Source organism: Triplophysa dalaica, chromosome 14, assembly GCF_015846415.1.
Source record: "Triplophysa dalaica isolate WHDGS20190420 chromosome 14, ASM1584641v1, whole genome shotgun sequence".
Taxonomy (NCBI): Eukaryota; Metazoa; Chordata; class Actinopteri; order Cypriniformes; family Nemacheilidae; genus Triplophysa; species Triplophysa dalaica.
In genome coordinates this window covers 19,128,399-19,142,871 of record NC_079555.1, presented here as the reverse complement: position 1 = coordinate 19,142,871, position 14,473 = coordinate 19,128,399, and the positions used below count along the sequence as shown (strand labels likewise).

Sequence of the window (14,473 nt, the reverse complement as noted above, 5' to 3'; positions counted from 1 at the left end):
GGGACAACCTAACCACTATAGGTTAGAAATTGACCAGACTTGTTATAACCCAAAGTTCTGCGTTTTCTTAAACCAATTTTGGGTCAAAAATAAACATTTTCTGGGTTAATTTGACCCAATTCCAAAATTGTGTCCCTTTATGTTGTAACTCAGGGTTATATAAATAAATAAATGATAACAGTGTTTTCATTTTTGGTTGAAATGTTCTCTTAAACTTACAACTGAATCATTTTAAAGGTATCGTGTTTTTAATGAATAGCACTCAGGGAACGTCCCTCCTACCTTCTGCCGCTACCTACCTGAGGTTTGCCATCACACCATGTAAAATGCTAACTGGATTATTGTGCGACTCAACCATAGCGGCTCTTCTCAATAGAGATTTGACACTAGAGGCTGACTGGTACTTACATGATCTCAAGTAGACGCTCTCGTATCACTGCTTTTCAGTGCGCCCTACCTCTAGCAATTCACACAAATTCTTTACTTGTGTCATGGGCATGTGTTTGCAAGAGGTGGAAAGCCCCTCAAAGCATGCCTAATTAAAAATAGCAAACGGTACAAAAAAGTTTAGAAACAAAAAGGAAAATGGTTTGGCTGAGGAAGAAAGTTTGTAGGAGGAGAGTTTAGGAGGGGAAAAGGGAGGGAGGCAACAAAAAATAGCAGTTGGCAAGAGTGAAGCCTGATATTACAGACTGCTGCACCAAACCAGATGCTCAGGCGAAGAGTGAAAACAAAGAAAGAGACTTTATTTTTGCAAGACGTTTCTTGACTAGTGGATGTTATCGTATCAGGCATAAAGATGTAGTAATGGCCCTGTAGAATGGAATTGGAAGTTAATCTTTACAAACATTTTGCATGGCTTAAAAAGGTGAGTGAGCACTTATATACTCCATGGGCTCTTGTTGATTATAAGCAGATTATATTTAACTAAAGGAATGAAGGCATGCAGAAAGCACTATATATTATAACAAAATGATTGAATCTTTTTTAGTCAGAAACTGCATGGCTCAGTGCAAACATTTAAAAGCATCTTATTATTCTTAAGTCATTTGCCTGACGCATTTGTGTGGTATTACCAGGTGAGGTCTGTGCCTCAAACGATAGAGAAAAAATTATAACTGCATAATTTAAGATGTACAGTAAAGTTAGGTTCACTTTTAGTGTTTAAAAAAAAGCCAATTCAGGTGCAATGGCTTTACAGTCTTCATAAAATATACCAGAGACCACATTGCTGCTTCATTCTTCCTAAACCTTTTTCTTTATTTTTGCAGTCCCTGTATAGTGTGTTTATAGTTATGCTTTATCCTCCTAAATGTTGTGAAGTGTTGTGTATTAGTCTTGTGTATAAGACTAATACAGTTAATCACATACATACATCTGCACAAGTATGCATTTATTTAAGTTTTTATAACAGTAATACAATAACAATCCTTCTCTGTTTTTTTTTTTTGCATTGTTCAGATATTCAACACAGCACACGGATTTATATAAAACCTACTTAGAGATGTAAATATTTTACAAAAACTCTTGTCTAACAAAATTGTTTATTGTAAACAGCTTGAGTAATGTAAAGTTTGATAAAGGGTTGATACAAATTTAACAAAGATTTGAATGTTTTAAACAGGAGATTTAGAGAAATTTCTTTCAACCAGTGAGCCACTATACACGTGTATTATGGTATGGTTTGCTTGCAGTCTTTTGATATCTTCTCTGCTTACTGTAACTTTAACCATCTGTGAATCACAGGTCAATGTGCAGAGCGCAGGCAACAGTGAGAGCAATCTAGAGCGACTGTCTCGTCTAGAAGGAGATAAAGAATCTCTTGTGTTACAGGTAAAACATATGGGTGAACTGTAATGAATACCTTAAATGAGTAGTTCACCTTCAAAATGACAATTCTTTCATCATCTACACGCCCTCTTGTCATTTCAAACCTGTATGACTTCTTTTTCTACAGAACAGAATATATTTTGAAAATGTTGGAAAATGAAAAGCACTGCCTCCTATTCACTTCTATTGTAACCAATGCAAGTGAATGGGGGGCTGTTAACAACATTTTTCAAAACATCTTCTTTTGTGTTCTGCGGAAGAAAGATAGTCAGACAGGTTTGAAATGACAAGAGGGCATGTAAATGATGACAGAATTTTCCTTTTGGGGGTAAACTATTCCTTCAAGGACATATGGACAGTACGACTTCACAACAATTTTTCACATATTCATATTTCGTTCACATATTTTGTGTTGGATGTCTTGAAAATGTAAACTTTTATAAAGGTAAATGTTTTATGTGAATATGTCAGTATTATACAATATTGTAATTAAAGGGGAATTTCTACCAAAAATTCTACCATTTATTACTCACCCTCAAGTAGTTAACATCCCTAGCACATCAGAACAGAATTTAAGTCGTTTTGGAAGCTTTCTGACTCCTCCATAGATTGCAACACAACCAAACACACAAGCCACATGACAGTGCATATGGCGTCAGAACACGCATGCGTCGAGGAATGCTGTCACTGTGGCTCTCGTGAAAAGCGCACTGGAAACTCACAATTAAATCAGGAATTTTTTGAATATAGTCGTTGGTTTTGTTTGTTTGCACACAAAAAGTATCCCCGTCACATTACATTAATTTTATACTGAACCGTCTGACAATTTTACGATGTCTACGCACTTTCAGCGCTATGAAGATTGGTTGCATTGCAATCTAAGGAGGAGTCGGAAAGCTTCCAAAACTACCTTAACTTGCATTTTTGGGAAAAGTGGAGGTCCTACAGATGATTAACTACTTGAGGCTAAGTCATTAATGGTCAGTGTGTCAGTGCCCATTTAAGTGTGTCACAATTATACCAGTATCGACAATAACCAATTTGATATTATGACAGCCCCAGGTTAAATATGTCAAAATGTGAAATGTACGTACATTTTACACACTAATACCTAAGAAAGTACCTAATAAAAATAATAAAATCTGCTGTTTAAGGCGGCATGATAAGATGTATTATTGAATTATTTATTATACTGATTATATGAGCAAAAGATCTGCTCATACTGCCCACACAATCACTGTGACTGTCACTTATTGGGTACAAAAATATATGTTTTAAAACCCTATAGGCTTTTGTACTATAAGGTTTTAAAGTATTTTCCTGTCACTACAGACTGGTGGTGTGTCATGGGATCATGGGTTTTAGATGGATTAGTCTTGTCCTGGCTTGTTTAGTAGTAAGTTGTATGCTGACAATAGGTGCTGAGCAAGTATTAAGGATTGATCATTCCTAAACAACCGGGCTGACAACAATATTCAAGACTGTATCACACAAATTAAAGCAATAGGTTTGACCTGCTGTCAATGACTAAAGATAATAACTGTGATAATGAAACTGTGATTCTATTGTAAAATATTTATTTTCTTTAAGACATAATTAGCAGCACAGATGACAGATTTAATGTACCTTGGCTTACTTAATTTGATCCTGTTTTTCAGGTGAGTGTGTTGACAGACGAGGTGGAGGCTCAAGGTGAGAAGATCAGAGACCTGCAGAGCTCTCTTCAGGAATATCAACACAAGCTCAACTGCACTGAGAAGATGCTTCAACAGGTGCAAAAAAAGATTTCAAATGTAAAGGAAAGTTTTAAACTAAGATTTACATTAGTAGTGAGTTATCTTGAGTTGTACAGTCAAACCAATTCAATTTGTTTATATTGCGCTTTTCAATTGTGCGTTGTTCCAAAGCAGCTTTACAGAAGCAAATATGAAAAATAGTAAAACACAGAAAGGTTAAACACAGCACTGTGCATGGTGTTTATAGACGAAGCAAGATCATTCTAATAAATAATATATCTAATAAGTAAATGAATCATTAAATGAATGAATAAATAAATATAGTATAAAACAAAATTTATTCAGACACAATTCAGAATAGTTTGGGAGCTTCAGGCATCTTCTGTTTTTGGTGTATACTGCACCAGGACTGCCAACAAGTTATATATTTTTACTCAGTTATCTTAAAAGCACGTTGTTTTTATTGCTTAACAAATGTAATGCACTTTTGTACACACCTATAGCACACAAATTGCTTGGATTAGAGTGAAAAGGGAATCTTTGCCTCTCTTTCACCTTACACAAGCAGTAACTGCACATTATTTGACGCATTTGATTTATTAAGCCTTCTCTTTATAATGTAAGAATAATAACATTTATCATTCTTTCAATCTAGTTAGTAATTTCTTCACAGAAACATGGTGGACCAAGTTTGGCATAATTAAGTTTCTTATCATCCACAAATATCAATATCCAGAAAATATAAATATAGTTGCTAGTTGTTCTTTTTCTGTAATAACTAACTACTCTAATATTAGTGTTTGTGAGAGGTAACGAGCATCCATTTAAGCATAAGATCTTATGAAGTTTTTTTAAGCAATAACAACCTGTTAAATGTACAGTACATTATCCTGCTTATCACACGACTACATGCCTCATAATATCAGTCACAAAACTTGAAATATATATATATAGTGGTAGTTAGGTATTCTGTCGATGTTGGCATGGGGAAATAGACAGAGTGATACATTCAGCATATGTCAATCTGCGGTCATATAACTTCATTTTGTAATTTAAACAAAATACAACTATAGATTTTTTGTCAGTTCAATATATTTTAAGTTCAAAGGCACATTGATTTGCAGCTTTTTTACTTAGGTTTTTTAATTCACTCATCAAGTGTGGTTTGGTAACTTTTGGAGATACCAAAAAATCTTTGGTACTTATCATAATTAAAAATAATCTTTTTAAGTATGATCAACTTGGCTCTACCAGTAATTTCAACTGTTTTCACATCACTGTTCACTCATGTTGTGCATTTTAACCCATCGTTGAGTCAAATATGGACAAACCCGATGGCGGGATTAAAAAAACCCAGAACTTTGGTTTAAAACAACCCAACATAGGTTAATTTGTAATGCAACGGCGTGGTGTATCCATTTTTGACCCAGAGCGTTGTTTTGAAAGGACCCAGAATTTTTTGGTAACTCATCAAATTAAGTTAAGCAATTTCATTGTCCATTATTTGTAAAAGCAACTTAAAAAATGATATATAAAAGCAACTCACCACTGGACACCATTTAAACTAGTAAGTTGAAATGACATCTAAGTCAAGTTGTTGCACATGAAAACTTAAGACAGCAAAAAACTTTTTTTACAGTGAATGTATACAAGATAAAAATAATATGGGTTGCCTGTCTTGAAAGCAGCATTAACTGTAGACATCAGTAGAACAATCCTCACACAATATAGTAGACTGTTCATGTACATTATTTAAGCAACCCAAAAATAAAGGAATGGCAGAAGACCAGCCTCCTGAGCTGGAGTGGTATTTGAAATCAGGTTAAGAATTAGTTGACAGTGAGTTCAGTGAGGGGAGAGAAAAGAAGAAAAAAAAATCATGATTTACAGCAATATAATTAAAAACAAATAAAATAAATAAAGAGAGAGTGAGAGTTACAAAAGCAAAGAAAGACAGGCATGCTAGAGACATTTATGTCCTTCAAATTACGATGATAGAATCTTACAAAGCATGGCATGATTCCTGTACTTTTTCATACCATTTTAATGACCTTTACATTCCTAAACCTCATTTTCCTGAAAAGATTGTGCAATTTTGTTTCATTTACTTTGAAAGCTCTACAGCTGATTAAATATCCAGGGTTTGCCTCTCAGATGTGAAGCTTTTTAGGGCATGTGCCTGTGGTCATTATGAGGTTTTGGCCTTCAAATCCGATTCCATTCACACATGCCTAATATTTTCCATATGCCGTCTCAGGAAGGTTCAAAGCTCATAGAAAAGTCCCCAACACAAGCTACTGGCTTTTTGAAATGGGGTTTTAGACTTCTTTGTTGTAAAATGGATTCCTGTTCAGTGTGTTTTCCAAAAGGTCAGCATGAATTTCAAAATGCATCAAGATCCAAAAAAGCTTTTAAAATGTTCTGCATGGAATTGAGTGCATGGACTTTATTGCATTGTTTATCTTTCTGTTTACATGGCTCACGTGTAATGTGTGAACTTTCTCTATGCCATGTGACAGTCCCTACCAGAGAAGAGGGTAAATATAGCCCTCATAACCTGTATATATTTAGCTATTGTGGGACTACAGCTCGGCTCAGTCCTCAGATTTGTTTGCCTTAATACAGCTTCCTTAGATTCTCTTGCTTTTTTTTCTGTGATTTTATGTGCTTGGAATCTGTAGGAGCTAACAATCAGGACTTGTCTTGAAACGCAGAAGCTGGGTTTGATGGAGGAAGTGTCCTGTCTGAAACTAAACCTTGGGGACATGGAAAACAAACAAGCTCAAAGCACTAAGAGGCAACATAAAGCTGAGGTATCTAAACTCTCTCTTTTCAATGGTGTGCTTTAAAATCAGAATAGAAAATGCAGGACAACAGAGTATAGCATATCATTTGCTACCATTGAGCCAATGACCATTTCAGTGATGTTCACTTATTCAGGAACAAACCAGTTAACATGTGGACAGTGGACAAGAGGCTTAAAAAACATTACCTGTAACATTTTACATAGTTTGTATTAGCTAGATACATTTGTTTCATCCATTTATAATGAAACTTCTTTTGTTATTGGAAAAACATGAACACATTGTGTTTGATATATCTCAATACTAACTTGTTGCATATAGCAATATCACACAGTGCTTAACTGACAAAAAGCTTAAAACATTTTGTAAACCTCATTTCATCGTTATTATGTGTTCCATTAAAAAAGTGCTTATTGGTTCAATGACACAAAAGGATTTTCGACATGCCAATTTTAAAATACAAATAAATAATCTGTTGAAGCTATTCAAACATTATGAATGTGGTGTAGCCTACACATAAATGCAGATGAACACTTTTAATGAAGTGATTTTAGTGTTTTTCATCCACGAATTGCCCATGACCAGCATATTTCAGCCACTAGATATATTTTATTTTTAATTGAATATGATAATTGATCTTTTTGGTTGCACCACATGACCAGTGGTCGTTATACACGCACGTCATTGGACCTATTACAGATTGCGACAGTGTACAGGATTGATGTTGTAGAGAGTCAACAAATTTGTCCAGTCATTTAGTAAACTGTTTGCTATATTCATGTAATGACTATGTTCAATCTATGTAAAGTACTGTGGTGGCACAGAGATGTAAATTATAGCTTTCTGGATATAATGGTGTGTTGGCATAAGCACTATTTGTTTTTGAGTTTGTGTACCCCCTTTTTAAAAATAATATGTTAGAGGCTAGTATACGTTGGCACATGTGACATTTAGTCAGGATAAAAGTCTAGAAGTTGAGTGAGAAATAGCCAAAGTGATTTTAGTCTTGAAGATGACCCCAGTGTGTGATCTGACAACTGTTAGGGTCCACACAGAGAAAAAAATGGCACCGATTCTCTCATGAGCATTCCATAAGCATGCCAAACTGTCTCTCTCTCTCTCTCTCTCTCTCTCTGTCTCTCTCTCTCATACATGCTGTTAATACGCCGGTCAACTAGTTTACTATGTTGTTGGTTTCTCCTGCCTTTCTGAAAGTTTGTCCGTACACTTGGAACACACTCCTCTGCTGTGAATGACTCCTCACAAAGCTGTATTTGACACTTTAACTGTTTGAGTTTCATGAACTTGATATGTATCTGGAACTTATTTTCACCACTGTTTTTGTGCTTGGCATACCAAACGTTATTTGTTTATTATAGGTTATTAAGCCATTATGGAAACAGTAAAGCCAAGTTCCAGCTGATGACTGTTTTATGCATTGAATCATAAGTTCACTTGAAATGTTTTCAAAGATTAGTACCCAGGCGTAGATGGTATTTTAAACACCACATTTAGTACTTGGTTTGTGTTTAAATGCAGATTGGAAATCCTGGAAAAGAAATCCTTGGCTCTTTAACAAAGGGCCCTATATTAGAGCCACTTGCTTGTGAAATGGGTCACATAGGTATTTTGGTCCGCATACGGGTGTGAGCATTGTGGTTTTAACCATCTGTCAATCAGAGAAATTAAGAACTTGAACGCCCCTCAAATATTCCAGGTCTTTAAACTTAGAGAGAGATCAAACTGCAAAACTGCACTTTGTTTTTATGTGATCTGTGTAAGCAGGTTTATAATTAATATTTTTTGAGAATCAGTGCAAATGGTAAAACTTTTAGTATCACACCGAAACGTGTAATAGATAAGCTGGTCAACTAAAGAAAGTGTGTAAGTGTCACGCTTTCCCTCTTCTAGGTGTGAAAAATGAAATGCATGTATGAAGGTGGAGTAACGTTAGCAGCAGGGATTTTCTAATGTAATTACCTAATGTAATTTGCCATCATGACGTGTACGGGTGTGATTTTTAATTTATTTCTTTGTGAGTGCACTTTAAACTCATTTTAGCACGTAACCGACCCAACCCCTAAACCTAATAATTTTTTAATGATATGATATCATTTAGTACGCGGCTCCTCGGAATGCTTGATTCTGATTGGCCAGTCGCAACATTTGCAGGTTCATTATTCCCAGATAGAGTAACAACCTCTCAAAACACAAACCTTAACCCGGATAGAGCAAATCATTTTGAGAGTTTTTTTTTCCAAATTAAATGTATACATCTTTTAATAACATCTATGGCATTATATTTACAAATGATTAAACCAAATTGCCTGTTCCTGATATCTGAGCTTCGATTCTTACCTCAAATACAAATAGTATTTGAATACAAACGGATTTTCCTCACGGAAGGTCTGCATTTGGTCAAAAATAGCTAATAAAATATTTAAAAATCACATTTAATGTCCAGTTTCTTCTCGGCAAGTATCCATCTATAAGAGGAAAATAAGCCCCTTCAGTTCGATACGTATGCTATTTATTCAAAAAGTGCAATTGTTCCACGTGTTCCTAGGCCAGAGAAACAGACCCAAAAGCGATTGCCTTCTCCGTCCGCCGTAAAACTCGCATCAGGTTGAGTACAATTTTAAAAACTGCTGCCGGAATGTAATTGTGCATTGGCTCTCGTGTGTCTCGTGACTGGTTGCGTCATTACATTCCCTTACGTTCGGAAAGGGCATTGGTCGTCCAGCTTCGATTGCATTTACCCGCTAAACGTGTGTTTATGTCTGAATGATGCCACGGTCTGGCTAAACTTTGATCATGCGAAATGTGTTCAGACGGTGCTGCAACAATTAGCGAGAGCAATTCCTCCATCTTTTACATTTCAGTACTGAGAGGTCATGCTGTGTTGTTTTGATTTTCTATTGATCTCACGCACTCACGTGACGCAAATTCGCAGGTCAGAGTTCACCAAACTGAAGCTTTGCACTGCAGCAAAATGCAAAATATCTTCGAATGGTCTTGCAGTTCCGGTCTGACGCATGCATATGAATGGAGCGAAAAGTCAAGTGTGACCGTGGCTTGAGACGCCACTGCGTAAGTTCCTGGAGCGGGGTCATCAACGATTAAAACCTGAAAAACTGTGTTTAGAGATAACTTGTAAAATAAAGTGTTTTTTATAAGCGTCCGGTTTACTTCCTAACAAATGAAACTTCCAAGGCAAATTAACAACTATTTATACAACCATTTTAAATCTCTATGAAGTGGTTTCATGCCTCAAGTCTAGTCCTAGACTAAATTACATGTTAGAATTGTCACCATAGAATATGTGACTGACATATGTAAATTTCAGTGCCATTGTTTTGTTTAAAATACACAAGTGATATTTTTCGTTAGCCATGTCCTAATTTACTGTAACTAAGACCTAGCCCTGGTTTAATTTAATTCTTGCCTGGCAAACCACCCCTAAATCCATGTAAATAAACTAGGAAACACACTCTGGAAAATACTGTATCAGAAAATTACATCTAGTTAACAAAGGGATTTATTTTGTAACCTTGTTCTTAAATTAACTTGAAAAACACATACGTCCACATATCATGTCTCCTTCCCTTAATCCATCCTTTTCACTTTCTCTCATCTGCTTTTATCTGTTTTATCTATCCTATCTGACAGAGCGTAGTGAATCTGATCAGTGAGCTGCAGGAGCAGATGTGCAGAATTCGGCAGGAGATTTCCAGTAAGATCACAGAGAAGCCACTGTTGTTGGACCAAGAGAAAGGTTGTGAGCCAGCTCAGGCGTCTCTGACTGAGCCGAAGCCAGCAGTGGGTCAGAGATCCGGAGCTTTAGTCATGCTTGGACACGCGAACACACAGGCTCTGCACGAATCTCATCTGTGTAAAACGGCAGTATGTGTTGCTAAAATTTCCACACTAAGAAGAATAGCAGAAGTGTTTTGTACAAGAGATTGCATCTTTCATTGTTAAATGAAATTCATTAAATTAATTCATTCTTCAATGAAATGCTTTTTACAGATTATACTTATGCGAAGCAGCTTTACACAAGGACACAATATAAAACACACATAAAACAAAAATAAATAAAAAAACTGTAATTTGAATACTGTTTAAAAGTTTTTTAACACCAACTCTAATATATGGAAACTTTTTAGCAGCCTTTGGTTCAACTATGAAAAAAAGTAAGCTGAACCAAGCAGCTTTATGATGAATGCAAGGCAGTAATTGTGAAAAGACTCTGTATATTTGGGAAAATATTAAGCAAACTATTCAATCTATTACAGATGATGAGATAGAATTAGTAGGGAGTGTCTTAAAGTCTATTTCATGTTTAAAAAATATTGTTTTTATGCCCTGACCTACATATAACATGATGTCTGTAACAAACATTGTCTAAAAGTACTTAGCCTGCATAAACAAATAGCTTACCACAATTTCAATTTTCATAATTTCTCTGATAGGTGAATATATGATTTATTTCAAAACAGTTTATGAGTTATCACTTAAATGAGACGCTATAGGTTTTAATATCAATTTTGTTAAGGATGTTTACTTACTAACTTTGTTGTGATGTTTGTAAAAATGTGAGATTTATCCTTTAAAGTAATTTTTGCTGAGGTAATAATTTGTTTCCATGACTACAGTTGATGACAGTTTTTTTATGAAATTCGTGCCATACTTAGATTATGTCTTCAAAGGAGGCCCTATTTTAGTGTTAATGTATGATATAAGTAAACATTTAAGTGTGTCTTTGTACAGAATCTGCTTCAGGAGCTGAAGATGTTAAAGAATCAAGTTGAACATCTGGAACAAGAGAAGTCAGAGTACAAGCAAAAGCTCAAGGTGACACAGGTATGAGACTTTGTGCTTTACTTTTGATGCTTGATGAGAAGTTGAACGTGTTTTAAGCAGTGTTAGCCTTTTTAGAACTTCTGCCAGACAGCTGCTTATCCTCTTTCCAAAACATGCCCTACAAAGTAAATACATACAATCTTTATCCATAGGGAATCACTGAAACGCTGCAAGCACGCACTCTTATCTTATCCATTTGCCGTTCGCGTTCTTCACCACTGAAACGTACTCGGTTACTTACGTAACCTTGGTTCCCTGAGATACGGGAACGAGTACTGCGTAGCAGGACGCTATGGGGAAAACTCCTTTTTCTTCGATGACTGAAGCTTTTCAATAACGCAGTGAATACTGCACGGCCATTGGTGCGTGCAAAGTAAAACTTTGCACCAATGGAAGCGAAGCTGCACGGACCTATGGCGATGAAGCCCGCCAGAAAGTGCGGTCACCGAAGCAGACAAAGAGTTGTTCCGATTTCCATAAGGGGGCGGAACGCTCAATGTAAATCTTAAGTGCTCTGACAGGACAGAGCAGATTGAGCTCCGGGTCCTGCTCGGAGGAGGGGAGCGCAGAAAGTGTCACTACCTGTGCTTTAAAGGGAGTAGAGAGCACTTTAGGCACGTAACCATGTCTCGGTTTGAGGACTACTTTAGAGTCATTAGGCCCAAATTCAAGACAGGAGGGGCTCACAGAGAGCGCCTGCAGATCGCCCACACGTTTTACCGATGCTAATGCTAGAAGCAGAGCGGTTTTAAGTGTTAGGGGACGAAGGTCCTCGGACTGCAGAGGCTCGAAGGAAGGACCCTTGAGAGCTCTTAACACCGTGGGTAGATCCCATATGGGAACTGTGAGGGGGCGAGGAGGGCGTAGCCGCCTGGAACCCTTCAAATATCGAACAACCAAATCGTTCTTCCCAACTCCTCTGCCCTCCATGGGGGCATGAGAAGCTGCAATTGCTGCCACATAAACCTTGAGCGTGGAAGGGGAACGGCCCTTATCCTTCAGCTCCTGCAGGAAGGACAGAATTAGTGATATGTCACAGTATTCTGGGTTTGCTCCGCGCATGGAGCACCAGGCAGAGAAGACAGACCACTTGAGGTTATAGAGTCGCCTTGTAGACGGAGCTCTAGCCTGTGATATCGTATTTATGACGCTCTCGGGGAGGACCGTAGGCTCCCGTCGAGAGGCCAAAGGTGCAGAGCCCACAGTTCTGGCTGGGAGTGCCAAATCGTGTTGCCTGCCTGAGAGACGAGGTCTCGTCTCAGGGGGATAGGCCACGGGGCTGCTACGAGCAGCTGAGACAGTTCTGCAACCCAAGGATGGTTCTTCCAGAGTGGGGCTACGAACAGCACCTTGTGCTTCTGTTCTATGATCCTCTTTATCGTCTGTGGTATGAGAGAGATCGGAGGGAAGGCATAAAGGAGACAATTGGGCCAGTTGTGGACTGGACTAAGACATGGCGGTCCCGTAAGACAGGCAGAAAGTAACGAAGGGCTAGCCATACTGCCTGCATTTCCAGGTAGTTGATGTGCAGTCCCTTCTCCTGAATCGACCAGTGGCCGAAGGCCGGTGTGCCATCGCACAGAGTCCCCCAACCCGTGTTGGAGGCGTCTGTCGTGATCACCTTTCATCTGCATGTGGTGCCCAGGGGCACACCCTGCTCCAGCCAATGGGGATCCTTCCATGGTGCTAGAGCGGCTACACAGACTTGATCCACCCAGATGTGTAGACGTCCGAGACGCCAAGCGTGTGGCGGAACTCTTGGTTTTAGCCAGTACTGCAGTGGACGCATCCGAAGAACGCCCAACTGCAGTACTTGAGACGCAGAAGCCATGAGACCCAGCATCTTCTGAAACGCTTTGAGGGGGCGTGACGCTCCCGGTGTAAAGGAGGCCGCAAGCTGCTGAATAGCCAGAGCACGGTCTGGCGCGATTCTGGCCGTCATACGGATCGAATCGAAAACCGCCCCCAGGAACGAAATTCGTTGGCTGGGGGACAGAGCGCTCTTGGCATGGTTGATCCTGAGTCCCAGGCATTCGAGATGGCTGAGGAGAATGGACCTGTGGGCCCGTAGTTCTTCCTCTGACTGTGCTAGAATCAGCCAGTCGTCAAGGTAGTTCAAAATGCGGATTCCCGTCTGCCTGAGAGGGGATAGAGTCCATGCACTTCGTGAAGGTGCGAGGAGCTAGAGACAGCCCGAACGGAAGGACCATGTATTGATATGCAACCCCTTCGTAGGCGAATCTCAAGAATCGTCTGTGATGGGGGGCTATCTGGATGTGAAAGTACTCGTCTTTCAGATCCAGGGAGAAAAACCAGTCCCCTGGGCGTATTTGAGAGAGGATCTGTTTCAGTGTAATCATTCTGAAGCGCCGTTTCATAAGAGCGAGGTTCAGATGTCTGAGGTCGAGGATGGGGCGGAGACCGCTATCCTTTTTGGGTACGAGGAAGTAGCGGCTGTAGAAGCCCGACTCGGTTTGGTCTGGAGGAACTGGTTCTATGGCTCCTTTGTCCAGTAAGTTCCGCAACTCTGTGCGCAGAACGTGTGCATTCGCGCTCTGAACACGGGTGGAGATGACCCCGCTGAACCGTGGGGGCCTGCGAGCGAACTGGAGAGAATATCCCCGAGATATTATGCTCATTACCCAATCCGATACCCCGGGGATGGCCTGCCAGGCCTCGACCCGTAGGGCAAGGGGTTGAATGCATTGGGGAGGTATGCCGCCAATTGGGGGCTTGACTCCCATGGAGAGTGGAAGAGGAAGATTGCTCTTTTTCTGACAATGTTTGTGTTTTATTAAAGTATTCGCTAGAACAGCGGTGGGTTGTGCGGGCATGAGAACAGACCCAGCATTTGCAACAACAAAGGTAAACACATTTTTGCCGGCACCCGGGACAGAACGGGGTGCTTGGGCACATACCAGAGCTTTCTTTAGAGGAGGTCCAGCAACAGCGAGACACGGGAACTTCCTCTTCCTCACATAGGTCTCAGGATGGTGCCTGAGGCACAGGGTCCAGCGTGGTCTTTGGCCGGGGTCCCTGGCACTGAGGGTGGGGGAAGCGTCTCCCCGAGCGAGAGCGTTGATGAGTCTCGCTTCCGGTAGCCTTCTGAGCAGCGGGTGGCACAGCCTTGACAGGCTGCTGAGCCGGCACTGGTTTGGGGCGAGCCTGGTGCAGGTCTGGATCCAGGTCTCTTTGGCAGGAAATGTTTCACGGCCTGCGAAGACTTCTGCGCTGCCGTGA

General features: G+C 39.5%; 1 protein-coding gene across 7 annotated transcripts in view; it reads left to right on the top strand.

The window, feature by feature from the left end:
- The first annotated feature begins 685 nt into the window (after positions 1-685).
- The window catches only part of ppfibp2a (PPFIA binding protein 2a), a 29,831-nt gene continuing 16,043 nt past the window's right edge, over positions 686-14,473 (top strand). For 2 of the 7 annotated variants that reach the window (XM_056766717.1, XM_056766712.1), the window contains exons 1-6: positions 686-868; positions 1,747-1,833; positions 3,489-3,602; positions 6,248-6,379; positions 10,040-10,273; positions 11,141-11,233. In XM_056766717.1, coding sequence (XP_056622695.1) covers positions 821-868; positions 1,747-1,833; positions 3,489-3,602; positions 6,248-6,379; positions 10,040-10,273; positions 11,141-11,233 — 708 coding nt within the window. In that variant the 5' untranslated portion in view covers positions 686-820. Of the gene's footprint in view, positions 869-1,746; positions 1,834-3,488; positions 3,624-6,247; positions 6,380-10,039; positions 10,274-11,140; positions 11,234-14,473 lie in introns of all 7 variants that reach the window. The other 5 variants (XM_056766714.1, XM_056766711.1, XM_056766713.1 and 2 more) reach the window with 4 other exon arrangements.